This window comes from Acinonyx jubatus, chromosome E1, assembly GCF_027475565.1.
Source record: "Acinonyx jubatus isolate Ajub_Pintada_27869175 chromosome E1, VMU_Ajub_asm_v1.0, whole genome shotgun sequence".
Taxonomy (NCBI): domain Eukaryota; kingdom Metazoa; phylum Chordata; class Mammalia; order Carnivora; family Felidae; genus Acinonyx; species Acinonyx jubatus.
Window position 1 is genome coordinate 27,989,379 of NC_069397.1, and position 25,437 is coordinate 28,014,815.

At 46.7% G+C, this 25,437-nt stretch overlaps 2 protein-coding genes across 2 annotated transcripts; both read right to left on the bottom strand.

Annotated features, from left to right (window-relative positions):
• Positions 1-10,505: 10,505 nt before the first annotated feature.
• On the bottom strand, positions 10,506-13,500 carry LOC106989814 (olfactory receptor 4D2). Its single transcript, XM_027055087.2, has one exon. It carries the CDS (start codon positions 12,834-12,836, stop codon positions 11,886-11,888), a length of 951 nt encoding a protein of 316 aa, XP_026910888.2. The 5' UTR covers positions 12,837-13,500; the 3' UTR covers positions 10,506-11,885.
• Positions 13,501-17,771: 4,271 nt separating this feature from the next.
• On the bottom strand, positions 17,772-24,906 carry LOC128313536 (olfactory receptor 4D2). The gene has a single exon (XM_053212701.1). It carries the CDS (start codon positions 24,240-24,242, stop codon positions 23,292-23,294), a length of 951 nt encoding a protein of 316 aa, XP_053068676.1. The 5' UTR covers positions 24,243-24,906; the 3' UTR covers positions 17,772-23,291.
• Between the last annotated feature and the right edge of the window lie 531 nt (positions 24,907-25,437).

Consider the following 25,437-nt stretch of genomic DNA (forward strand, 5'->3'; position numbering starts at 1 on the left):
ATCCCTGAGGGGATGGGATGCCCAGGACCTAGGGTCTTGGTGGCACCCGCCTTGTTTTCACTGCCCTGGGGAGATGATTAGCAGGGGCCTGAGCAGCAGCCTGGCCTCCTGGCACTATGCTTGGCCCCACCCCCACTCCCATCTGCTCTTAAAACTTGGTCACCTTCATGCACGATTCGCCAGCTGGCAAAGAAGCTAGTCCTAAGAGGGACACATGAGTTGGGTGCTGAGGTACGGTACTGGCTGTCCAAGCGAAACATGAAGGGCTGGAGCATGGTGTGACCAAAGCGGAAGGCCAGGGTGAAGACACAGGCCGCACGACTGTCCACGTTGGAGCAAGAGCCCCGGTAGAGCCCCAGGGTTTTCTCCCGGGGGGAGCCTGGGCCTCGCCCAGAACCAGGGGCAGAAAGTCTCAGTAGGTGATGATCTACAAGAGAAGACCGGAGGAACATAACCTTAGAGGCCGCCCACCCCATCCCCTTGCCTTTGGACAAAACTTCTGCTTTCCGAAGGGCTGCTCAGACATATTAATTCCTTATTGCCATCATGTCAAAAGTGGAAATGTTTGTTTCCCATTGGCTGGTGAAGCTCCTGAAGCCCAGATAGCTGGATGACAAGGACGGTGTCACACACAGCCAGTTAGTGGCAGAGTTTGGGGTACAGGTGGGATCTCGGGTACACTCCCAACCACCCAGACCTAGCTGATTTGAGGCACTTCCCCAAAGGATGCATTAGGGGAAGTGGGAGCCACTCCCTCAAATGGTGTCTCAAGCCAGATTGTCTTCCTAGGGATGCTGGGACCCAGGACTCCCCACGTGGACCGTGGCCTCCACGGTCTTCCGGGGCTCCTGGCGCAGGATGTCTCCACTCCACGGGGGAATCAGGCGTCTCAGCTGCATAGCCCGCCGGGTGTGCTCCCGCATAAACAGGGTATGCATTGCTGCCAGTTTGGGGGTTTCAGATGGTCGACAGTCCCCTTGAAAACCCCAAGTTCAGAGTCACCACAGCCCTTCCCAGAGAAGTGTCTTTCTGCTGAAGCAGACAGAGCTCTGGGGACTAGAAAGAGGTGGTAGAACTATGTGACCTGGGCCAGGCTCCCCGCCCTGGCCAGACCTCCGTCTCTTCAACTGTGCTATGAACTTCCTCACTGCCACCCTCCGCTCCAGCACAATGGGTCAGGAGCAGGGGGACTGTGGGTCTCAGATCCCAGTTACTGGAACAGATTCAGGCAGGGTGGGAAAGCATGGAGCAGCTTCTGGAGTCGGGCCTGAGGATTCTATTCTGTAAGTAAGCGAGACCACGGCTGGCCGAGGGACCCAGATGACTCTGGGAACCTTGGCCTTGGGACTGTGAACCCACCCATCCCATGAACTGTATCCATCGGCACATTCCCTGCCGAGGGCTGGACCTTTCCCCAGCTGTGCGCTTGGTGTCAGACCGCTCTCCCCAGGGGGCCCCGGGGAAAGAGAACGAGAAGCCTGTTCCTGCAGCCACAGCTTCTCCTAGAGGCCAGGAAGGAAAGCAAATTCCTGAAGGTGGGCCTTACACACAGTCATCCGCTGCCTTTGAACTAAACCTTTTGTACAAGGTCTTATTTAATGTACGCTTCAGTAGGCTGCTTGGGGCTGACCTGCCGGGGAGCAGGGGACGCACAGGGAGGGGTTGGTGAGGAGGTAGGGGTCATCACACAGGTTGTCGAAGGGGAGCCGGGCCCAGCCATTATCACTGAAGCAGGTGCTGATGGCCAGCAGCCCCGGGTGATTGGTCTGGTTGCAGAGCTGCAGGGCGAGGGAGACCTCGCTGCCATACACCATGCTGGCATCTGAGAAGGAAGCGAGCACACTGAGCAGGTTTTGGACTTGGTTCCTGTTTGGGGGGCATGAGGGCGCTGAACGGAAGAAGGGGATCCAGTCACTCTGGTCCCTGATGCGGGGGTCACTGGGTGGGATCTCAGGTGGAAGCGGAGCCACTGACACGGGGGCCCCTGAAGAGCAAGCTCACTCCTCTTGATCATCCCCCACTTGCTTCAAAACCTTGCGCGAAAATCCCCTCCTCTAGGAAGCCCTCCCTGACTCACCCAGACTAGTGCTGCTCGCAGTACTAGTCAGGTCAGTCTGAGCAGCCTTAGCACTTTGTATCGTAGAGTCATGAAAGGTTAGGAACGGGTGAGGCCTTAGATCCCCATTTTACCAATGGGGAAATTGAGGCTCAGAGAGGGGTAGTGACAACTACTCAGCAGGAGAGGAAGGATTAGTTCTCTTGACATTTAGGCCTGTGCTTCTTTTATTCCATTTTATTCGACATTTCCTAAGCACGCTTATGCGTGGTGCTTTGGAGACTACGAAGTTCAACAAAACCCAGCACACGTTGCAGGAAGCTGGCGTTCAGTGAAAACAGATGCACGCATAGAGACGTAACTCTAAATTGAGACGCTATTTGCTATGCTTGATCTAAAAGCCAAAAGCGAAAGGTGTGATAGGAAAATATGGGAAGATTCTCCCAAGGAGGTGCTCCCGAACCAGAGCCAGAGGAAGGGGTGAGATTGCAACAGGGAGGAGCCAGCCAGGAGCCCTCACACATCATGCCCCAAGAATGTCGCCGAATGTGGGAGTGTATGCATATGTGTTCCCCCACCGCCCGCCCCAGAGGCTCTGCTCCCTGGAATCCATCCTTTCTTCTTTAGTGTTCCACACCACCCTTGCCTCTCAGCCTGAAGGATAGTGCCCTGCTCACACATGATCCCAGGAGATGGTGAGAGATACAGGGCCCTTGGACCACTTCAGGAAAGAGAGAAGGGCAAGAGCTAAGGGAACCTACAGGCTCTCAAAAACAACAGCCCAGAATCTTGCCCTCAAACACACACAGAACTGAGGGTCTGTCCCGGGCCGTGCTTCCTGCCTTGGTCTGATACTCAAACATCATAGACAGCTCTTAAGGAGGGCATGGTAGTCTTCCAGCTCGGGGCCTGGGGTGGGGGCCACATTTGGGGCCTGGGGGACTGGCTGGGGGTAACTTGATGGGGAAGCAGGGGGGCAACTGGGTGCAGGTCCTCTCACAGTCGACCCCCACAGTGAAGGCCACTCCAGCTGGGGGCTCAGGGGTGAAGTCCAAGTCGTGGTCAATGAACTGGCCCCACTGCAGGGTCAGGCCCCGGTGGGAGGTCAGCCTCTCACTGGAGAAGAGCACAATCTGGTTCGAGATGGCCCAGCCCCAGTGTGGAGATAGGTCAGTGTGGGGCGTGGGCTCCTGGACCCCACAAAATGTTGGGGCCACCCTGGGACTCAGGGGCAGCAGACTGCTCCTGCTGGAGTTAACACGGTGTCTCCTCTTCTCCTGCCCTCCCTTCGCATCCCCACCTGCTGTGTGGCTGTCGTCCCGAGAAGGATGGTCTCTGGTGTGGCCCTGAGGATTCCAGGAATAGAGAAGGGGAGAAGCCAGGTTGGCTGGCTGAGACCCCACGAGCATTTCCAAAGAGGTAAATAGATCAAATTGATAGATCAATTTATGGACCAATGGATGCCTAGATGACAGGACTGACAGATAGATGCCTAGCTGGTAGGTGACGGATAATAAATACAGCGAGAATTGAATAGATGGAAGAAGAATTAATAAATAGATGTTGGTAGATGAGTAGGTGATTGATTGTTATATTGACATATGAAGAGAAAATTGATAAACTGATAAATGTGAAATCATTTAGATCCATAGACATAGAACAAGGCCCATCACTCTTTATATTTAGCAAGATACTTTGACACTAACTCTTGTAGAAAAAAACAATACTATAATGGCTGGCACTAATAGATCACACCCTATATAGATGCTTATACTAAGCTCAGGAGGGAGCTAGGACCCTGGACCCAGGCCCCTGCCCACCTTTCCTGTCCCCACACATGCTGATGGAACCCCAGCTTCAGCTTCTGTCCCAGGCCAGTGGCTGTGCTCTCCGGGACCAGGAGAAGTGCAGTGACAAGTAAAGGACCATCACTGGGAAATGCAACAGCAAGTGGGTGCAGGGGCTGCCCCTGACCCAAGGGTGCCTCCCTTCCCCTCCTCCACCCCTCACTCCACACCGAGTGGCCTCCAGCCCCCCCCCCAGAACCCTCTGACTGGAGCCCACTCACTGTTGCAGGGAAAGACCCTTGCTGGGGGCCTCCAACCAGTCCCTGGCCCGCTGGCTGCCAGCTGAGTAAGAGGACAGGCTGTCACTTCCCTTCAGCTGGACACCCACCAAGAGGTGCAATGGCTTCCTCCTCCCTCCCGTGAGTAGCAGCTGAGGGTCTGGAAGATGTTCCGTCACTTACAAGCATGAAAGTAAAAGCCCAGCCCAGAGGCAGCTTGAATCCAGGCTAGACCCTCGGCCAGCTAAGAGACTTGGGGCGAGTAATATAGCTGAGTCTCAGGCATAAAACCTACCTCATATTGCTGAGCTGGTCTGTTCCACATCTCCCATCCCTGCACCCTTTCCTCCCAACACCCCCAGCTGGGCACCCTGCCCTCTCAGGCCAGAGCAGTCCCTGGGACTCCATGGAGGGGCACAGTACCAGTGACACTGAAGGAACTGGATCCCTGGACTTGTAACTGCTCCTCCAGCAGCCCCAAAGCCACGTGTGTACAATCAGCAGCCCGAACCACTGTCCTGGTGGCTGCTAACGGTTGTTTGAAGTAGAACAGGACGTCCATGGGGCTGGCCAAGCCTCAGCAGTGAAGCTGCTGCTTGAACCTGCAAGAGGAGGGCGAGGGCTGGAGAAAGGAAGCTCAGCCACCTAGCGGAAGTTCCAGCCTGGTGGCGGAGAGTCAGGGCAGTGTGGACAGGATGGATGGATGGAAGGAAGGCTCTCTACCCACATGGCACTCGCCCGAGGTGCCCAGGGGCAGGTGATAGCTGACATGACCGTGGTTGGAGCCCCCGCCCCCGCCTCATCAACCCTCCCAGGCCCACCTCCTGAGTCTGATTGTAGCATCCACTAGCAACGGGGCCTCTGTTACACAGCCCCAAAGGGCTGAGGTCTCCACTGTCCTGGGGAAGGCTGTCCAGAGGGAAGGGGACTCAAGGTCCAAGGGTGCCACAGGTTCCCCCAGATCCAAGCACTTCCCCCTCCTTTGCCCTCCTCCTTGGCTGTGCAGAGGGATATCACCTGGGACAGTGCTCTCACAGGGCTGGGCCAGGATGAGTGTAGCTAAGACCCCTGCCAGGGCCAGGAACAGCCTCCTCTCTGCCGTGAGACCCCAGCCACAGTGGGGTAAGGGATTGACACCCACATCCTGCACGTAGGTGGGTCCCCTGCTTCCTTCTCACCTGGAGATCCCCAAACTGACCTCTCACCTCCTCCTCTTTTCTGGAAGTAGCTGGGAAGGGACTTTTATATCCTGTCCTAGGGTGAGGGAGGGGAAGTCCAGCCTCTTGAGGTGGATCTCTGGAACTTCCCTCTGATCTTCAGTGGACTTGTGAGACTGAACCCCCAGCCCCCTTTGCTACTGAGCTCACTGATGTGTTTCTCCCAAGGCATGGGGCAGCGCCTGGAACAGGCATTGCTCGGTGTGTATTTGCTGGAAGATTGAGGGGCAGCAAGCCTCAGAAGATTGGGCCCAGTCCTGCCACTAAGTAGTTGTATGATCTTGGGCAAGTCACTTCCCCTCTCCAAGCCTGTTTCCACATCCCTAAAATGGGACTTAGGCCAGAACTTTGGAAAGGCTCCTCTCCTCCCCCGGCAGAAATTGGGTCTGCCTTACTCTTGTATCTCCCCAGACCCCTCAGCACAAGGTTTGGCATTCAGCAGGTGCTCAATGAATGTTTACTGAGTGCATGAAAAACCTCAGCTCAGTGACTAGGCCCCTCCCCCTTACTCCCTATCCCTGCCAGCTCTAAGATGCCAGGAGAGGGTGAGGTGATGGCTGAGGCAGTGCTGAGCCCTGAAAATTAAAGGGTTGCATCATGGGGCCATCGGGGGAGACAATGAGATGTCACCGGGAACACACCAGCAGAGGCATGGTGGCAGGCCTCCATGCAAGCAGAGGTCCTGTCCTGGGCTCAGTGCTCCTGCGCGGGCTTCCTCGGCGCACATCAGCGGCAGGCTCAAGCTGAGTAGGGGGCCTGGGTCTGGATCGGCGCTGTCACTACCTGTGTGACCCCAGCCGGGCCTCCAATTCCACATCAGAAGGGTGGAAGGCCCCCAAGGGCCACGCCTTCTCACAACCAGGCCTTTCCTCCCATGTGTCCTCCGCTAGGCGCAGATCGCCCTTGGCTCCCCCACATCCTACTCCACCTGCAGAGCACATTAGCTGCTGCTCAGCTCCAGGATCGTCGTCCCACCCCACCCCACTCCCCATCCCCGCGCCCCACAGCCTGTCTGTCCTTGTTCCTGCCCCAGGGCCATCCCTTCCTCAGTATCGACCTGCACCTGCTCCAAGAGTCCTTGCCCCCGGCCCTCCTGTCCCCATGCCCTACCTAAACCCAGTCTCCGGCCTCTGCAGCCCCTGCCTCCCACCTCAGCGGCCCTCCTCTGCCCCCCAGTGGCCCCAAGGTTGCCCAGTGGCAACCTCGAGTATCTGGTACCAGGAGCAGATTGTTTTTTGATAGCCCCTCTTTTACATAATGAAAAAAGTAATGATAGTGGTTGGAAATGTGTGAAAGTTCTCTTAGTAAACTTTTTTTTAAAATGTTTTATTTATTTTTGAGAGAAAGAGAGCGGGGAAGGAGCAGAGAGAGAGGGAGACACAGAATCTGAAACAGGCTCCAGGCTCTGAGCTGTCAGCACAGAGCCCGACGCAGGGCTCGAACCCACGAACCATGAGATCATGACCCGAGCTGAAACTGCATGCTTAACTGACTGAACTACCCAGGCGCCCCTCTCTTAGTAAACTTTTAAAAAATATTTTTTAAAATATAAAAAGGAAAAAAGTATTGGATTAATACTTTTTAATTATGTGATTATGTTTTACATAAAGGGGAGGGGCACCTGGGTGGCTCAGTCCGTTAAGTGTGTGACTCTTGATTTCGGCTCAGGTCATGATCTTGAAGTTCATGAGATCAGAGCCCAGGTGGGCTGTGCACTGATGCAGAGCCTGCTTGGGATTCTCTCTCTTCCTCTCCCTCTACCCCTCCCCTATTCGTGTGCGCACGCTCTCTCCCAAAATAAATAAATAAGCATTTAAAAATTAATAAATAAATAAAGGAGAAAAACTACCTACATATTGGTGGTTTTAATATAATATTTAATATATTCTTATAGTTTCTGGTGATTTTGTTTTATTTTAAAATAAACAATTTGGAATTTTAAAAGAAGAATACGTTTCAATGGTAAAGATACTCAAATTCAGTACACCATTCATCTACGAAGTAAAATTTCCCTTTAAGAACATTGTACTTCGCAGTTTACACTCTGTTTCACGGTCTTAAATTTTATACACAACTGATAACTCCAAATGGTCATATAAAGTGACGGAACTGAAGGAACCCAAGTTCTGTCTCTTCATCTTTGCAATCACTGTGTTCTCACTGCTGTATCAAACCAACTATTTACAAGCAAGAATATGCAATGCTACAGGGGATGGCAGGCATCAAGTGCAACGGCAGCCACAGCCCCGATGGCTCTGAACCTTTAGAATTGCTTTCTTTATGTACATCTGGACAGTGATAATGGTTCTGAATGCAATGGGCATTCTGAATACAATGGACACAGGATCATTCCAGAAGAGATGCAGCCAGATGCTCCCTCAATGCTCCTCCTCACCACAGCCTTATCACTGAAGGCCTATGGCGTTGGTGGATACTCTCCAGGACCAGAAGGTCAGAGAGGTCTGCTGTTAAGGAACAATATTTACAATATTATGTGTTCATTTACTCTTTGAACAAATATTTGTGGAGAGCCTTCACATTCTAGGTCCTGTGCTAGGCACTGGGGTTAGGGTGGTGAGCAAAAACAGGCATCGAACAGGGGAGAGACATGAAACAAACATCGGCTCCTGCAGGTTTGAGGGAGGAGAAGCCCGAGGTACAACCTCATATAAATGTAAAAGGGTACTCCTATATCCTCATGTTGGGAGACTTGCCCAAGGTAACAGATAGTGCAGGAACTTGAACTTGAATCCAGCTCTCTTTTCTCCAAGTCAAATTTTCACCACCCTCTACCAGGTCTGACCTCTATAACTCATCCTGTGTCCAGTAGCCAACATGAGCTTTTTAAAGTATAAATTAAGTCATGCTACCATCCCGCCTCCCATCCAAACCTTCCAAAGATTCATTGCACTCAGAATAAAATTCAAACTCTCTCATCATCTGGCTCTTATCTACACATCAATAGTAACTTAAGAATATATCCACAAATTCTTTGACCCTCCTCATTCAAAAGATAGAGTTTAAGTCCCCCCTTTGAATGGGGGCTATACTTGGTGGCTCACTTCGTCTAACAGAATGCGGCAGAAGTGATGCTCATTGACTTTTGAGACTAGCCACGTGAGCTTCCACTTGTCTCTCTCCCCCAGGACATATGTCCTTGGAACCCAGCTACCAGGTTGTGAGAGAGCCCAGGCCACACGGAGAGACCAGTCAACTGCCCCACCTAGGTACTCAGCCGATACCAACATCAATAGCCAGACATGTCGGGTGAATGAAGGTCAAGCGATTCCACCCCTCACCTTTGAGTCTTCCAGCTGAGGCCCAAGAAGCAGAGATAGGATGTCTGTGCTGTGCCCTGCTAGAACTCCTGGCCCATGGATCTCATGAGAGATAACATATGACTACTTGTAAGCTGCTAGGTTTGGGATTGTTATGCAGTAGTAGATAATTAATACAACATCTTAGAGCTCACCTCCTACCAAGATCCTCTTTGTTCACCACATTCCTATTATAGTCTCTTTTCTTCTTCCTTTGGCCACCAAGTTCATTCTTACCTCAGGACCTTTGCACTTGCTATTTCATTCTATCTGGAATGCTTGCCCATCACCCAGATCTTGAACTGACTGACTCCTCATTATCCAGATCTTTGTTCAAATATCCCCTCCTCAGAGATACCTTCTCCCACCACATCTTACTATATACTGCCCACCCTACCAGACACATTGCTCCATGCCTTTCCTTCATAGGTTTTGTTCCTGAAATTATTTATGTGTCCATTTATTACTCATCTGTCCCTTCACACTTCTTCCTTCCTCTTTCCAGCATCTCCTGTGGGGAGGATGAAAGGAGCAAATGATGTGTCTTTTTCTTATGAGAGCTCTCACTGCAAAGCAGTAGGTGTCCTGGTTTTTGTGGCTTCTCTGTCAATTCACAGCATGGGGCAAGCCCAAGGGCCTGTGGGCCCCATTTTCATGTTCTTGAGGGGGGCTGCAAGGGGCTCCCTGGGCAGATTCCCTGTCATGGGAGACAGGGCTACAGCTCAAACTCGTCTTTCCCCCTTGGCCTTCACCTCAGTGGTCTCCCCATAACCTTGCTGTTCTATTGACATCAGTACAGAATCAGAGAAAGCATGAAGTTCTCTCTTTCCACTGCATACACTCTCCTCCTTCATAAGGTCTCTGGTCTTCTCCCTTCTCTAGTTCTAATTATTTCTCCCACTTTTCCAGGGTCCTGCCTGTATATCACACACACACACACACACACACACACACACACATACACACACACACATCAGGTTTATGAAGGGCAGGGCGGTGGGAATAACCCACTTGGCAAGGAGAATTTTAGCTCCAACATTGTTTAGAGTTGCCCAGGCATGGTACTTTTTGAAGCACCTTTAGTCAGTTTTATTATTGTTTTAAATTCTCCACAGAAAAAGATCCCTCTATGGCCTGCACAGGCACCCTCTGCCCTTTCCTTGGTATGTCCCTGCATCCATGAGATGCGGGAGATATGCCTGTACATGGCTGTCCAGGCAGGCACCATAGTCTTTGGTGCCTCAGCTGCTTCCTCTCCTGCTTTCAGTTCTCTCTGCATCCCAGCTCCCCCAGTGACTGCTGATGGCTTCTCCTGGATCAGCCACTGCTGCCGCTACATGTGTCCTCTGAGAATGTCCTGCTTCCCCAGGTCCCTGTCCTCTCTCCCCTCAGTTCAGCCAAGACAAAGACAGTTTCCCTAAGAATCTGGGGTAAAAAGGACAAGTAGAACAGAAAAACTAAATTGGAAAGCACTCAATAAATACTTATTTAATGGATGAATAAACACATGAATGTCTAGACATAACTAATTACAAGTTCCTTGGATGGTGTAATTTAAGGGGTATCCTCCTTGTGGCTTTCATGGCAGATATATCTATGGGGGAGTCTGTCTACCCACATGCTCTTTCTCTGGGAACAACCTTCACCCACAATTCTCGCTGAAGGGACGGACCCTGATGGTCATGCTTCTGTCACATGATCTTCACATCCCCTCAGCCATATGGGACATGTGGCCCAACCTCAGCCAATCAGATTATTTTCATAGGGTTTTGGAATTGGAACCTGAGACACTGAGCTAGTTGATTGCAGAAAGCAGAATGGGAAAGTCAGGTTTTCAGGCTGAGGCTCCCATCTGAGCCATATATAAGGTGACCGCATTAGGAGGGAGGGAGGGAAAAGAGAGACCAGCTGTGTCAGTCCTGACAGCTTCTTATACCCACAATATGCAACTTCAGAGAGAACTTTAAACCTCCTCTTTTTATTGAAAGTTGTCGGGGTTGCAACCCCTTGCAACTCTAACCATAACCTATTTCTTCTCTTCAACTCTAACAACCTGACCCCAAAGCCCCAGTGTGATAGTGAAGGAAAGATATGATGGGTGCATGGCAATGAGGTTTAGGAAGAGAGGAAGCAAGGAACACCAGTGAACTGGGGATGGAGGGAAAGCCCAGATGGATGTAAAGACTGAACTGGCAGAAATCAATGCAGGGAGGTAGAGAAGGAAAAAGGGATGGGGATAAAGAGAAACAGAGAGCCAGCAAACTGTTACAGAGCACTGTCTATGCATAAAGTAATGCAGCAGGCCCCAAATGTATCTTTACAAAAATGAATGAATGAACAAATGAATGGATCTTCCCATTCCTGTTTACAAGAAGTGTTGAGTCTGAAAATGGGGTTTAATGGGTAGATGGCAGGCTCTGATGGTAGTCAGAGTCGTGCAGACACGCCCCTGAATTTATACTCACTCATGAGCATGTTGCATGGCCCTCTGGAGTTCAGCTCCCACCCTCTCCAAGCCTCCCTCACCGCACTGAGGAATCGCCACCAAACACTTCCAAAACACCGCTCAACCCATGAAAAAATATATGTCAGGAATAATCATAACAATGACAATAACCCTCACATAGGTTCTATGTAAGGTTGATAAAATATTCTTATACACGTTTTGGATCTTATAACAAATCTGTGAGATTATTGGGACAGATATTGCTTTATGCCAGTTTGGTGAGGAGGAATCCATGAGTTCAAGAGAGGCCAGGTAGCTTATCCAAGGTCAGCAGTCTGGTAACATATGGGTCAAGGCTCCCAAGCTAAGGCTATGTCTTCAAGGTGTGTGCTTTCTCTAACACTCTGGACACAGGTCAAAAGGGGTGCTGGGAAGAGAAGTCAAAACACATAAACTAGAAGTGCCTTCGCTGGGGGAAATGCCCTCATCACAAGAGGAAACGACCCCCCAAGAAGGGGGAAAGAAGGGTGTAGCTTTCCAGAGTCATGAGAACACTTCTCAGTGAGCAGGGGTTTTAGAAACCTGGCACAAACCTTAGCCACCAAAGGGGACTTTTCTCTTTTTCCCAAAAATCTGAGTCAGTTGCTTAGTTTCAAAACTCACTCACTTCTATGATGACCTCCACAACATATGCACAAGCTATGAAGATAGCCAGCAGACACAGTAGCTTTCCCTCCATTTTACAAATGGGAAACAAAGCCAGAGAGAAGTGACCCACTCATTGTCACTCCCTTTTACAAACCAGCCGGCGCCTCCCTAGTCTCTTCACTGCTGCCTGCACCTCCTGGTTCCTCAGGGTGTAGATCATGGGGTTGAGCATGGGGGTCATGACCGTGTGGCTGATGGACACAGCCTTGTCCATGGAGAAGGGGGTGAAGTGCCGGGCATAGAGGTAAATGCTTGGAATGAAAACCATAGACACCACGACGATGTGGGTGGTGCAAGTGGAAGCTGCCTTCCTCCTCGCTTGCCCAGAGTGAGACCTCAGCATCACCAGGATGACTGAGTAGGAGGTTAGGAGGAGAAAGAACCAGATGACATCCAGCAGCCCACTGTTGGAGATCATGAGGAACTCCAGGAGGGTGGTGTCAGTGCAGGCAAGTCTCAGCACTTGTGGGACATCACAGTAGAAGTTATCCAGGATGTTGGGGCCACAGAAAGGCAACGGGAGCATCAGAGCCAGTTGGGCAATGGAATGGACGAATCCTCCTATCCAGCTAGCCACCACAAGTCCCACACAGAGGTGTGTGTTCATGATGGTCACATAGTGGAGGGGTCGGGAGATGGCAACAAGGCGGTCATAGGCCATGACTGAGAGGAAGAAGACCATGGCGCCTCCCAGAAAGTGGAAGAAGAAGATCTGGGCCATGCAGCCCTGGTAGGAGATGGTCTTCTTCTCAGAGAGGAAGTCCACCAGCATCTTTGGGGCAGTGACAGAGGAGAAACAGAGGTCTAAGACAGCCAGATTTCGGAGCAGAAAGTACATGGGTGTGTGGAGCCGTGTGTCTGAGGTCACCGTGACCATGATGAGGAGGTTTCCCATGACAGTGGTGGTATAGACAAACAGGAACACCAGAAACAGGAAAAGCTGGAGCTCTCGAGTCTGTGAGAGTCCCAGGAAGACAAATTCTGATACCCACGTGAGGTTCCCTTGTTCCATTGCAATTTTCTCCATACACCTAAAGAAAAGGAACTACAGGAACCACAGGATGCATGAAGTTACCACTTGTCTATTTAGTGCTCTGGAGCTCAGAACTGAGTTGTCCAGGTCTATATGATGGGCATTGCATGTGTAGCCCATATCACTAGGTGCTGATGAAATGGGCTTATCTCTAGAGAGTTTACAGGTTGGTGCTGTGATATACATTCATAAGATATCTTAATGCCATCCAGAGACATATCAACCTGCCTTTCAAAGACAGTGGTAGGGAGACAGTTGGAGTCCAACAGAATATCAGTCAAATATCAAGTCTTCCATTTCCTTAAGATTTGACTTTGATTAAGTTTACTTAATCTCTCTAGGTCTATCTCATTATCTGAAAGTTAGGAATAAAAATACTTTATGGCCTCTTCAGATGGCTGAAGTAGAATGATACATACAAAGTTTCTAGAATAGTGCCTGGAAATAAATGGTAATCACTCTCTGTGTAGCCTCCTCCTCTAAAGACATCCTTCCTTCTTCCCATCTCAAATACATTTTTCTTTAGTCACTTTTCACACAATATTGAACACGTCATCATGTTAATGAACTTTTTTTATTGTCTGTTTTTCCTCCACAATTCAACCACATCATCTTACAGACAAATGGTCTCAATTTCACAATATATTTGTGTCCCTCAGTCCCCATCCTCGCTCACAGTTGGTACTTAATAAGTGCCAGATGTTGCCTGCTGGGTGGGTGAGTAGGGTATGCAGGTTCGTGCAGAGGAGCCCAAGGAGGAGCCCATGGAGACATGATTGAACACCTGGGATATCTGGTCTCCCCCATCCCCTAGCATAGGTGTTCCCTTACTTGGTGAGGCTCCCCAGAACATATGTGGACACAAGAGGCAGAGGGATAAGGGACTTTCATGACATCAAGTAATAGGTGACGAATATATTGTTTGAAGAAGACTCCGCTCTTCTGAAAGGACAGCAATTTCAGAAGAGGGTACTGAATCCAGAGGTAGAGGAAAAAGGAAAATATTACAGGAAAAAAAAGGAAATCGATGAAGAATTAAGGGTAGATGAAGAGGAAGTGCGAGGGAGGAACAGAGCAGGTGAAGGAAGGGGAAATAGGAAGGCAGTGGGCGAGGGAGGGAACGGGGCCAAAGCTGGAGAAGGTGATGGAGGTGGAGAGGTCAACAGAAACAGGGTTAGGGGGGCTTCAGTCTCCCATCCTCTCTCACCTGCCTGTGCAATCCAGTATCTATTAGCTTTCTCTTTGAATTGCTCACATCCATTTGCTTTCCCTCAAGTCCACCTTCCGCACAGTACCGCTCATTAGCATTCCTTAGGAGCCACATTGAATACTTTTTGTAGATCATGTCAGAGGGGAAATACATACCTGCATATACGCACACACCATCCACTCAGCATGTCATACGAGCTGTCAAAATGAAGCCTCCTTCTGCCTTCCTAATCAGTATCTCTGCATCTGACGAACCACTGTCTCTTTAATGGATTGTAGTTTCTCAAACATGCCACATATTTGCTTATTTCCATGTTTGTTTCCTAGAATCCTGTTCCCCACCTTCTCAGCCTTAGAAACTACCCACTCAGACATCACCTTCTCTGCCACTTATTTCACCAACTCTCCCCTGCAGAACTACTATTTCTCAGCTTCTTATAATATTTTTAAAAATACCTCGATTATAGGCTTATTACTCATTTGTTCCATCTTCTGTCAACCAAGTACATTATAATTTCAATATCTCAGTAACCCTAGAACTTGGAACAACTCTGATATGGCACGTGCTCAATAAATGTTGTCAAATTAATGTCTCAAGTAGGCAACTGATTATGTGGAGAAGTTTTGAGTGATTTTACTTATCCCCTGCCTGTACCTCCTAAGGCCCCCTCTACGCCCGGTTGCTAAAATGACTAGGTTTTACATGCAACCCGAAGCCACTGTTTTAACAGCACATTCCCCCTGAATTACTTCCTGAGGCTCTCCTCACGCTTTAGACTTAGCTACCGTCAAGTCTATGTCACCTGTTTATTCTGCCCACCCTCTAGCAGGTGTTTTCAAGAACCCAATTACTGCTGACCTATTGGTAGGTGAGGAAACCCTCAGTCTCTCACCTTTCCTCAGCCCAGAATGGGAGAAGTGAGTTCAGGTCTTACATCTTTCTGGGGGGGGGGGGGTTCTTTCCATGTCCCTTTGCAGCTTCCTGGTGCCAGCCCATACCCCCATGCACCCTCATGGGCGTGACCCTGGGGAAGAGGGCATAATTTCAGGGAGAAACTATTGGGCTCAGGAAGTAGAGATGGAATGATTCCCACTGGGGACAAGGGAGCAATGGGAGTTGTTAAAAAGTTGCTAAGTCTCTCAAAAACACTAGTTGAGAGGTCTGCCTTGAGGGCAAAACAAAAACAAAAACAAAAACCCTACCAAAGACATTGAAAATTGTAGAGATTCATGAAATATAGAATTAGGAGGACAGAGTCTCTGCAAAAAGAATTAACATGCCTGAGACTTTTGGAAGGACCTGTTTCATAGAGCAGTGGTTCACACACTCGAGCATGCATTAGAATCACCTGCAGGGTGCACTGAAACTCAGCCCGCACAGAGTGTCTGATTGAGTAGGTCTTGTGGGCGCCTGAGAACTGGCATTTCTGACAAGCTTTCAGATGATTCTGATGCTGCTTCTCTGGGGCCGCAGTCGGAGAACGACTTACCTCAGGTTTGTCAGCACGTGGACAGTTCTCCCTCACAGCATCACCAACACGACCAGTTTGATATATTAAAAAAAAATTTATTTGATATTTATCTTAAAAATAATTTTAATTGATCTTAACTTGGGCAATTCATAGGTGGAAAATATTTGTATACCACCTTGGAATCTGAAACCATGTAAACTTTGTGGGGTTCTTTTTGCCAACCAGACCACAAAGTTGATTCCCCATCCATATCCAATTCTATTGGGCCTTCTATAAAATTCTAGTACTCTTTATTACGCAGTAAGATCTTTCCTTTCATACAAGGACTAGTACAGGAAGTGCATATATTTTCTTATTATGATGAACTGGTCAGAATTGGAATTGCCTGGCTTCCTAAATTTGGTGCATTATGGAAACGTTGATTTCTTAGAATCTCTCTGTTCCACATGAGGTTTCCAAGTTGGTCTGAGTTCTTTCAGTACAAATATTTATACTTAATAAAATGAAGTCCCTCTGGCATATAGAAACACTATGCAAAGCTTTGGTTTCTTCCAACATACAAGAGCTATCAACTTAAAAAGCTAATTCTTCCCAAGATTTAGAGCTATACTCCATTTTAAAATCCAGCTGCTTGTAAAAATAGCCTGTGTTAATGCTGGAAAAGGGAATAGCCTTTATCAATCTCATTAACTATCAGATGTCACTAACTATAAGATAATTCACAGTAACTAATTAAATTACCTAGATTAAATCCTTATGATTCTGATTTACCTCTCAGTGAGAAAGCCCATGTATGCTCTAGTTTATATATGTCTCCTCTCAAGGCACATAAATGTCTGTAAAATGTCTCCTAAACCACATGTCAACCCCAAAGTTGATTCCTCCATGTGAGATTATGGATGATTTTTCTGTTTTAAAAATTGATTACACTATGGCTTATTGCTTTGGAGTTTTGTAGCTGGCCTATTTTGAAAATTCGGTAAATGTTTGTTAGCACAAGTGGAAGTTATCCTTGAAGAGCAGGAGAGCACAGAGAGCATGTCTGGGTCCACCTCTCTGCCCAGTGCTGGGGACACAAATATAAGGCATACAGTTTGCTTTCAACGAACTCACAGTCAAGTGGGGAAAACAGACTCAGAAACACATAAATGCACTCACATCAAGGAGGAAACAGCTCTATCAGGGAAGGACTCAAAGGTTAAAGGACTGAGCACCTAGCCATGCCTGGGAGAGAAGGGAAAAGGGTTAGCATTTGAACAAAGGGACGGTTCATGCATGTAGGCAGAAGTGTGTTTCTGGCAGGAAGAACAGAGACCCAGAGATGAAATGGCACAGCATCTACTCCAGGAACCCGGAGCACCTCAGCAAGGCCAGAGCACAGGGCAAGTGGTGGGGGATGAGGGAGGAGAGGAGGCAGGGATCAGACTCTGCAGAGCTTGGAAGAACCAGGTTAATGAATTTAGATTTATCTAACAGGACATGAGAAGCCAGTGGAGAACATGATGCAGGAGAGTGACCTATAGATGAAGGCCTCCACAGCCACAGGGGGAAGGAGAGGAGAGGGTGAATGGAACAGACATGGGGGAGCTGTTCCTCCATTTCTTCACACCCCATCTTGTTTCAGCAAAGACTTAACGAGGGCAGTAAGAGCCTGTAACTTTGCCTGTGTCCTTGACTCATCCCATCCCAGCTTCAAAACCGTTAAAGATGTGAGGAGAGTGAAGAAAAGAGAAGAGAGGAGAAAGGAAAGGAGATGGGAGATATGAAAAGAAGGAGGAGGGGCATCTGGATGACTTTGGCTCAGCTCATGATCTTGTGGTTGGTGATTTCAAGCCCCGCATCGGTCTCTGTGCTGACAGCTCAGAGCCTGGAGCCTGCTTTGGATTCTGTGTCTCCCTCTTTCTCTGACCCTCCCCCACTGCACTCTGTCTCTCCCTCAAACATTTTTTATCACCTGTTTATTCTGCCCACCCTCTAGCAGGTGTAAAAAAAATTTTTTAATTAAAAAAATTAAAAAAAAAACAAAAACAAAAGAAAAGGAGGAGAGAAAAAGGTGATTCAGAAAAATCAGGGAGTCAAAGCCAATGAGCCAGTTGGGACCATGGCCCAATGATATCAAGACACCACCTCAGTGACTCTGTGATGCTCTTGGCCTTTCCCTCATGAGCCAAGATGGACTCCATGGCTTCAATCATCATGTGTGTCCTCACACACTCTCATTCAAAGGCTAGAGGGAAGCAAAGGGGTGTGGAACAGTTTATTTTTCCTCCTACATCTCTGGCCTTTAATCATGGAGGAAAAATCTTTCCCAAAAGCTCTCTGGCAAACACACTTTTTGTAGTATTTGTCATTCCTGGATCACATGAACATGTGAGCGCTCCTAGCTTTAAAGTGTTCTGGCAAAGTGAACACCTATGAGAGGGACAAGCAAGGGAGAAGTGGCTGGGGATGACTGTTGGGTAGGCACCCAAGAGCAATGCTATATTCATGTAAAGCACCTAGGAACAGGAATGAACATAATGGGCCAGAGGCAAAAGGATCTTGACAATGATGCAAAGTCTCTCTTACATAAGAAAATTCGTAATAGCAGAGGTCACAAACTCAGATGTGAGTAATGTACTTGAGAGAGGGATATCAGGTAGGAATTTTTCTATACTAAGAGGTACTGAGGCTCATCACCCCAGTGCAAAATTCTCGCATCTAAGCCAAAGACAGAAAATCAAGATTTTTTTTTCCTTTGGAGAAAAAGCTCTGGAAAAATAGACCTTTATGTGTTGTCACTTGGGGGTTCTTCAGGGGTTCTACCTGAACCCCTGAAGTGAAATCTACACTATACATAGAGGTACCAATTAGCATTGTATTGCCTTACTCTTAAATGCAGATAATCGAAGATCACCAGGAGTTTAAGGAAGATCACCAACAGAAAGGGCAAACACAAAATAAATAGAAAAATAAATGATAAGAAAAAAGAAATGGCCTGGGAAGCAGAAGAAAACTTTTTTTTAATCTCCAGTTTATATAATTAGCATCCTTTGAGAGAAGCAAGAAGGTAGAGTAGCCATAACATAAGAACAGGATGGCATGGACAAAAGCCACAGAACAAAGAAGAGTTCTTGGAAATTAAAATATGTTGACAGGAATGAAAACTGTAATAGCAGAATTTGAAAATAGAGTTGAGAAAATCCCTTCTGAATGTAGAATAAAAACATATTTTGAATGGGGTGTCCATAGGATGTGACCCAGTATGGGCTGTCAGAGCCTGGGTGTCCCCTCCTGGGACCTGCCCATTGTGGGTGTTAAAGCAAGGTGAGGAGAACATCACTCAGTGCAAGGAATCAAAGCTTCGAAGGGATGAGGTGCGTGTTCATGCAGGGGTTCAGTCTGACACCAGGACTTGGAGACCAAGCAGGGCAAGGAGGATGTCCACATGGGGGACATTGTGAGGTAAGATTTTTGGAGCATGAGTAGTGTAAGAAACTGGCTGAGTTGGGGAGCTGGCCTGCAGTGTGATACCAAAGCCCAAGTGCAGTAAGGAAATGGATCTGGTATGGGCAGTGGGTTGTTTAGAGGGAGATAAATTAAATAAGTTAGTAAATTAAGGATAGAGTGATGGCAGAGTGGGGAACTCCCAGGACTCATCCCTCCAAAGAAACATTGAAAAGATGTATATACCAAAGAATAGAATCGAGAGTCCAGGAATAAATTCATACATTTATAGTCAATTGATTTTTTATTTATTTATTTATTTATTTATTTTACAGTCAATTGATTTTCAAAGAACTCTTCAATGGGGGAAAATAGTCTCTTCAATGAATGGCACGAGGACAAGTGGATATCCACACAAAAAAGAGTAAAGTTGGATTGCTACCTTAAACCATATACAAAAATTAACTCGAGGGGCACCTGGGTGGCTCAGTAGGTTAAGCGTCTGACTCTTGATTCAGCTCAGGTCATAATCTCACAGTTCATGAGTTCAAGCCCTGCATCAGCTCCATGCTGACAGTGTGGAGACTGCTTGGGATTCTCTCTCTCCCTCTCTCTCTGCCCCTTTCGGGCTCATGCTCGTGCTCCCTCTCTCTCAAAAATAAATGAATAAACTTAAAAAAATAATTCAAAAAAGACCTAAATATAAGAGCTAAAGTTATAAAACTCCTAGAAAACTAGAGTAAATCTTCATGACCCCGGCTAAATCAGTGAGCACTCCCAGCACCCAGATAGTGACCCGTAAACACCATTCTTCACCAAAATTGCTTTTGGCAGGACTGTTTAGAGAAATACTTGATTCCAGAGCCAGAACAGGAAAATATAAGATAAGTGTGTGCATGACACTGTGCCAGAAAGTAAGGATGTGCTTGAAAAAGCACCTTGAAGAGACTCCAACTGGCCAACTCTGGGACAAATTAGTAATAGATTATAACTCAATTGATTAAAAAAAAGGAAAATACAAGTCCACACAGATAGAAATAAACAAAAGAATAAACTGTAAGTTTGATAAAGAACCAGATATTGACATAGTCTCAAAGTACCTCCTCACAAAATATTTACTATTTTTCAAGAGAAAATGATAACAAAGATGAGAATCCTAACACCTCCTCAGTCAAGTAATCGAAGTGATAGGGCATTAGTAATGAGACAAAGCAACATCAGTCGCACCTCATAACATGCAATAAGAACACACAGCATGGCTTCTGGGATGTCCTTGAAAGAGTGACCAAAATGCATCACCTGAAGCTAATCACCCGAAATATCAGCCAAATCCAAATTAAAGGACATTCTACAGAATCACTGGCCTGTAATCTTTGAAAGTGCCAAGATAACCAAATTCAAGAAGCTCTTCCAGATTCGAGATGTCTAAAAAGACACAACAACAAAATGCAACATGTGATTTGGATCCAGCTTCTCTTTCTAGATGACTTTACTGTGATATTTGGCAAAACTTGAATGGAGGCTGAAAACTGGATTCTAGCAACATATTGTTACTGCAACAGTGTTGATTACTGTGTGGCAGTATCATAGGAAAACATCTTTGCAGAAAATGCATGTTCAAGTATTAAGGAATGGTGAGCATCAGATTGGCTACTGATCCTCAAGCCTTCAGGAAAAAACAGTCCTTCTACTACACTTGCAACTTTTCTATAAATCTCAGATTTTTCAAGAAGTTAAAATTTGTTTAAGTTAAGATAAAAGAAATATGTAGAATATCTTTCTGTCCTCTGGGTAAGAAGCAATTTTTTTTTTTAAATTAGAGATCAATGAGTTCATATTGAAATGAAAGACTAATATATCCAACTATATTAAAATTAACACCACAGACAGAGCCAAATCACAAACTGGGAGAAGGTATTGTATATAACATAACCAACAATTGATTAGTAATCAAATTATGTGAGAATTCCCACATTCACTAGAAAAAGTTAAGAGGAAAATTAACGAAAGGCATTCACAGGAAAAGTGAAAGCAATAAAAACATGGAAAGAACCATTAGGGAGGAGAGAAATGCAAATGATTACAGACTACAGAGAAAATATTTTTTACCCATGAAACTGGCAAAAATTAAGATGTCTCAGAATATCAACTGCTAGTAGGATGTGAATTGGTGGGAACACTTAGACACCACTTATGGACGTGTAATTTGGTACAACAGTTTTGGAAAACAATTTGGCACCGTTTTGTAAAGTTTTATCTTTGAAGATCTTAAAACCTAGCATTTCCATCTCTCTCTCTCTCTCTCTCTCTCTCTCTCACTCTCTCTCACTCTCCTTTTATAGAAAGAGCAAGAGTGGAGGAGAGGGGCAGAGGAAGAGAAAGAATCCTAAGCAGTCTCCACACTCAACTCAGGGCCCAACACAGGGCCTGATCCCAGAACCCTGGGATCATGACCTGAGCCAAAATCTAAAGTCAGGACGCTCAACCGACTGAGCCACCCAGGCGTCCCAGCGATTCTATTTCAAGGTATAGCCCATAGCTCCTCAACATGGCAACTGGAGACAAATAAGGCAATATTCAAAATAGCACTGTTTTCAATAGCAAAACAAACAAACAAACCTGGAAACAACCCAAATAAGCTTAAAAATATAATGTTGAGTGGAAAAAGAAGTAAATCCAAGAATATTTTGTCCAGTAGGATATTTTCAGAAAGCTCAAAATAAAACAAAACAGAATCAGTATATTTACTGATTATGTAAAAACGTGATAAAAGTGTTTTTGTAAGCAATAGGATGGCAAATGCAAAATTCAAGAAAAGAGTTTCATTGGGGGGGAGAGAGTGAATGTGAGGCAGAGGACCCTGTGGGTAGGTATAAGTTACGGTAACTTCTATTTCTTAAATCAAGTAGTCTTTCTAGGAGCTCTCATAATGCTATAATGTTCTAGAACTTACATGTATTTTACACATAATCCTTTGTTTGTAACAGTGTTCTACACTGAAAATGTAATGCAGAAATAATCTGAACATTCATGATATTTTCAAATTTGAAAATAAAAAAAATCATCAAAAAAAGACTGGAAGAAAAAATATTTACATGGTTTGCCCAATGTTTTCTCACATGATTTTTTATTTGATTCTTATAATAAATTTGGGAGGTTTGGAGGTCAGATATTAATTTAAGCAAATTTATTGAAGAAGAAGTCATGAGGCCAAGAGAGGTCAAGTGGTTCATCCCAAGTCATCATCAGTTTGGTAAGTTATGAGTTAGAGATTTTCATTTAAAGCTTAACCTCTAAGTCTTGTGCTATTTCCACCAATCCAGACTCACACCAAAACAGAGTATAGGAAAAAGGGGTCAAAATAAAGAAAATACAATGCTCTTATGGAGAAATGGTGTCATAATAACAGGAAACTGTCCACCAAGAAGGCAGAAATGTGTGAGAGTGTGGCTTTCCAGAATGTTCCTATGAGAATATATCTTACTGTCATAGAAGAGTTCAAATCATCCATCACAAATAAAAATAAGAATATTTCCTTGCCCCTGAATTTGTGCTCACTCTCTGTTCTCTGTTTCATTCATGGGCATGCTGCATGGCCCTCTGAAGTTCAGCTCCCACCCTCTCCAAGCCTCCCTCACCGCACTGAGGAATCGCCACCAAACACTTCCAAAACACCGCTCAACCCATGAAAAAATATATGTCAGGAATAATCATAACAATGACAATAACCCTCACATAGGTTCTATGTAAGGTTGATAAAATATTCTTATACACGTTTTGGATCTTATAACAAATCTGTGAGATTATTGGGACAGATATTGCTTTATGCCAGTTTGGTGAGGAGGAATCCATGAGTTCAAGAGAGGCCAGGTAGCTTATCCAAGGTCAGCAGTCTGGTAACATATGGGTCAAGGCTCCCAAGCTAAGGCTATGTCTTCAAGGTGTGTGCTTTCTCTAACACTCTGGACACAGGTCAAAAGGGGTGCTGGGAAGAGAAGTCAAAACACATAAACTAGAAGTGCCTTCGCTGGGGGAAATGCCCTCATCACAAGAGGAAACGACCCCCCAAGAAGGGGGAAAGAAGGGTGTAGCTTTCCAGAGTCATGAGAACACTTCTCAGTGAGCAGGGGTTTTAGAAACCTGGCACAAACCTTAGCCACCAAAGGGGACTTTTCTCTTTTTCCCAAAAATCTGAGTCAGTTGCTTAGTTTCAAAACTCACTCACTTCTATGATGACCTCCACAACATATGCACAAGCTATGAAGATAGCCAGCAGACACAGTAGCTTTCCCTCCATTTTACAAATGGGAAACAAAGCCAGAGAGAAGTGACCCACTCATTGTCACTCCCTTTTACAAACCAGCCGGCGCCTCCCTAGTCTCTTCACTGCTGCCTGCACCTCCTGGTTCCTCAGGGTGTAGATCATGGGGTTGAGCATGGGGGTCATGACCGTGTGGCTGATGGACACAGCCTTGTCCATGGAGAAGGGGGTGAAGTGCCGGGCATAGAGGTAAATGCTTGGAATGAAAACCATAGACACCACGACGATGTGGGTGGTGCAAGTGGAAGCTGCCTTCCTCCTCGCTTGCCCAGAGTGAGACCTCAGCATCACCAGGATGACTGAGTAGGAGGTTAGGAGGAGAAAGAACCAGATGACATCCAGCAGCCCACTGTTGGAGATCATGAGGAACTCCAGGAGGGTGGTGTCAGTGCAGGCAAGTCTCAGCACTTGTGGGACATCACAGTAGAAGTTATCCAGGATGTTGGGGCCACAGAAAGGCAACGGGAGCATCAGAGCCAGTTGGGCAATGGAATGGACGAATCCTCCTATCCAGCTAGCCACCACAAGTCCCACACAGAGGTGTGTGTTCATGATGGTCACATAGTGGAGGGGTCGGGAGATGGCAACAAGGCGGTCATAGGCCATGACTGAGAGGAAGAAGACCATGGCGCCTCCCAGAAAGTGGAAGAAGAAGATCTGGGCCATGCAGCCCTGGTAGGAGATGGTCTTCTTCTCAGAGAGGAAGTCCACCAGCATCTTTGGGGCAGTGACAGAGGAGAAACAGAGGTCTAAGACAGCCAGATTTCGGAGCAGAAAGTACATGGGTGTGTGGAGCCGTGTGTCTGAGGTCACCGTGACCATGATGAGGAGGTTTCCCATGACAGTGGTGGTATAGACAAACAGGAACACCAGAAACAGGAAAAGCTGGAGCTCTCGAGTCTGTGAGAGTCCCAGGAAGACAAATTCTGATACCCACGTGAGGTTCCCTTGTTCCATTGCAATTTTCTCCATACACCTAAAGAAAAGGAACTACAGGAACCACAGGATGCATGAAGTTACCACTTGTCTATTTAGTGCTCTGGAGCTCAGAACTGAGTTGTCCAGGTCTATATGATGGGCATTGCATGTGTAGCCCATATCACTAGGTGCTGATGAAATGGGCTTATCTCTAGAGAGTTTACAGGTTGGTGCTGTGATATACATTCATAAGATATCTTAATGCCATCCAGAGACATATCAACCTGCCTTTCAAAGACAGTGGTAGGGAGACAGTTGGAGTCCAACAGAATATCAGTCAAATATCAAGTCTTCCATTTCCTTAAGATTTGACTTTGATTAAGTTTACTTAATCTCTCTAGGTCTATCTCATTATCTGAAAGTTAGGAATAAAAATACTTTATGGCCTCTTCAGATGGCTGAAGTAGAATGATACATACAAAGTTTCTAGAATAGTGCCTGGAAATAAATGGTAATCACTCTCTGTGTAGCCTCCTCCTCTAAAGACATCCTTCCTTCTTCCCATCTCAAATACATTTTTCTTTAGTCACTTTTCACACAATATTGAACACGTCATCATGTTAATGAACTTTTTTTATTGTCTGTTTTTCCTCCACAATTCAACCACATCATCTTACAGACAAATGGTCTCAATTTCACAATATATTTGTGTCCCTCAGTCCCCATCCTCGCTCACAGTTGGTACTTAATAAGTGCCAGATGTTGCCTGCTGGGTGGGTGAGTAGGGTATGCAGGTTCGTGCAGAGGAGCCCAAGGAGGAGCCCATGGAGACATGATTGAACACCTGGGATATCTGGTCTCCCCCATCCCCTAGCATAGGTGTTCCCTTACTTGGTGAGGCTCCCCAGAACATATGTGGACACAAGAGGCAGAGGGATAAGGGACTTTCATGACATCAAGTAATAGGTGACGAATATATTGTTTGAAGAAGACTCCGCTCTTCTGAAAGGACAGCAATTTCAGAAGAGGGTACTGAATCCAGAGGTAGAGGAAAAAGGAAAATATTACAGGAAAAAAAAGGAAATCGATGAAGAATTAAGGGTAGATGAAGAGGAAGTGCGAGGGAGGAACAGAGCAGGTGAAGGAAGGGGAAATAGGAAGGCAGTGGGCGAGGGAGGGAACGGGGCCAAAGCTGGAGAAGGTGATGGAGGTGGAGAGGTCAACAGAAACAGGGTTAGGGGGGCTTCAG

What these genes read in the sequence shown, in the direction of transcription:
- LOC128313536 (XM_053212701.1), bottom strand. Translation starts at nt 24,242, where the DNA reads ATGGAGAAAATTGCAATGGAACAAGGGAACCTCACGTGGGTATCAGAA.
- LOC106989814 (XM_027055087.2), bottom strand. Translation starts at nt 12,836, where the DNA reads ATGGAGAAAATTGCAATGGAACAAGGGAACCTCACGTGGGTATCAGAA.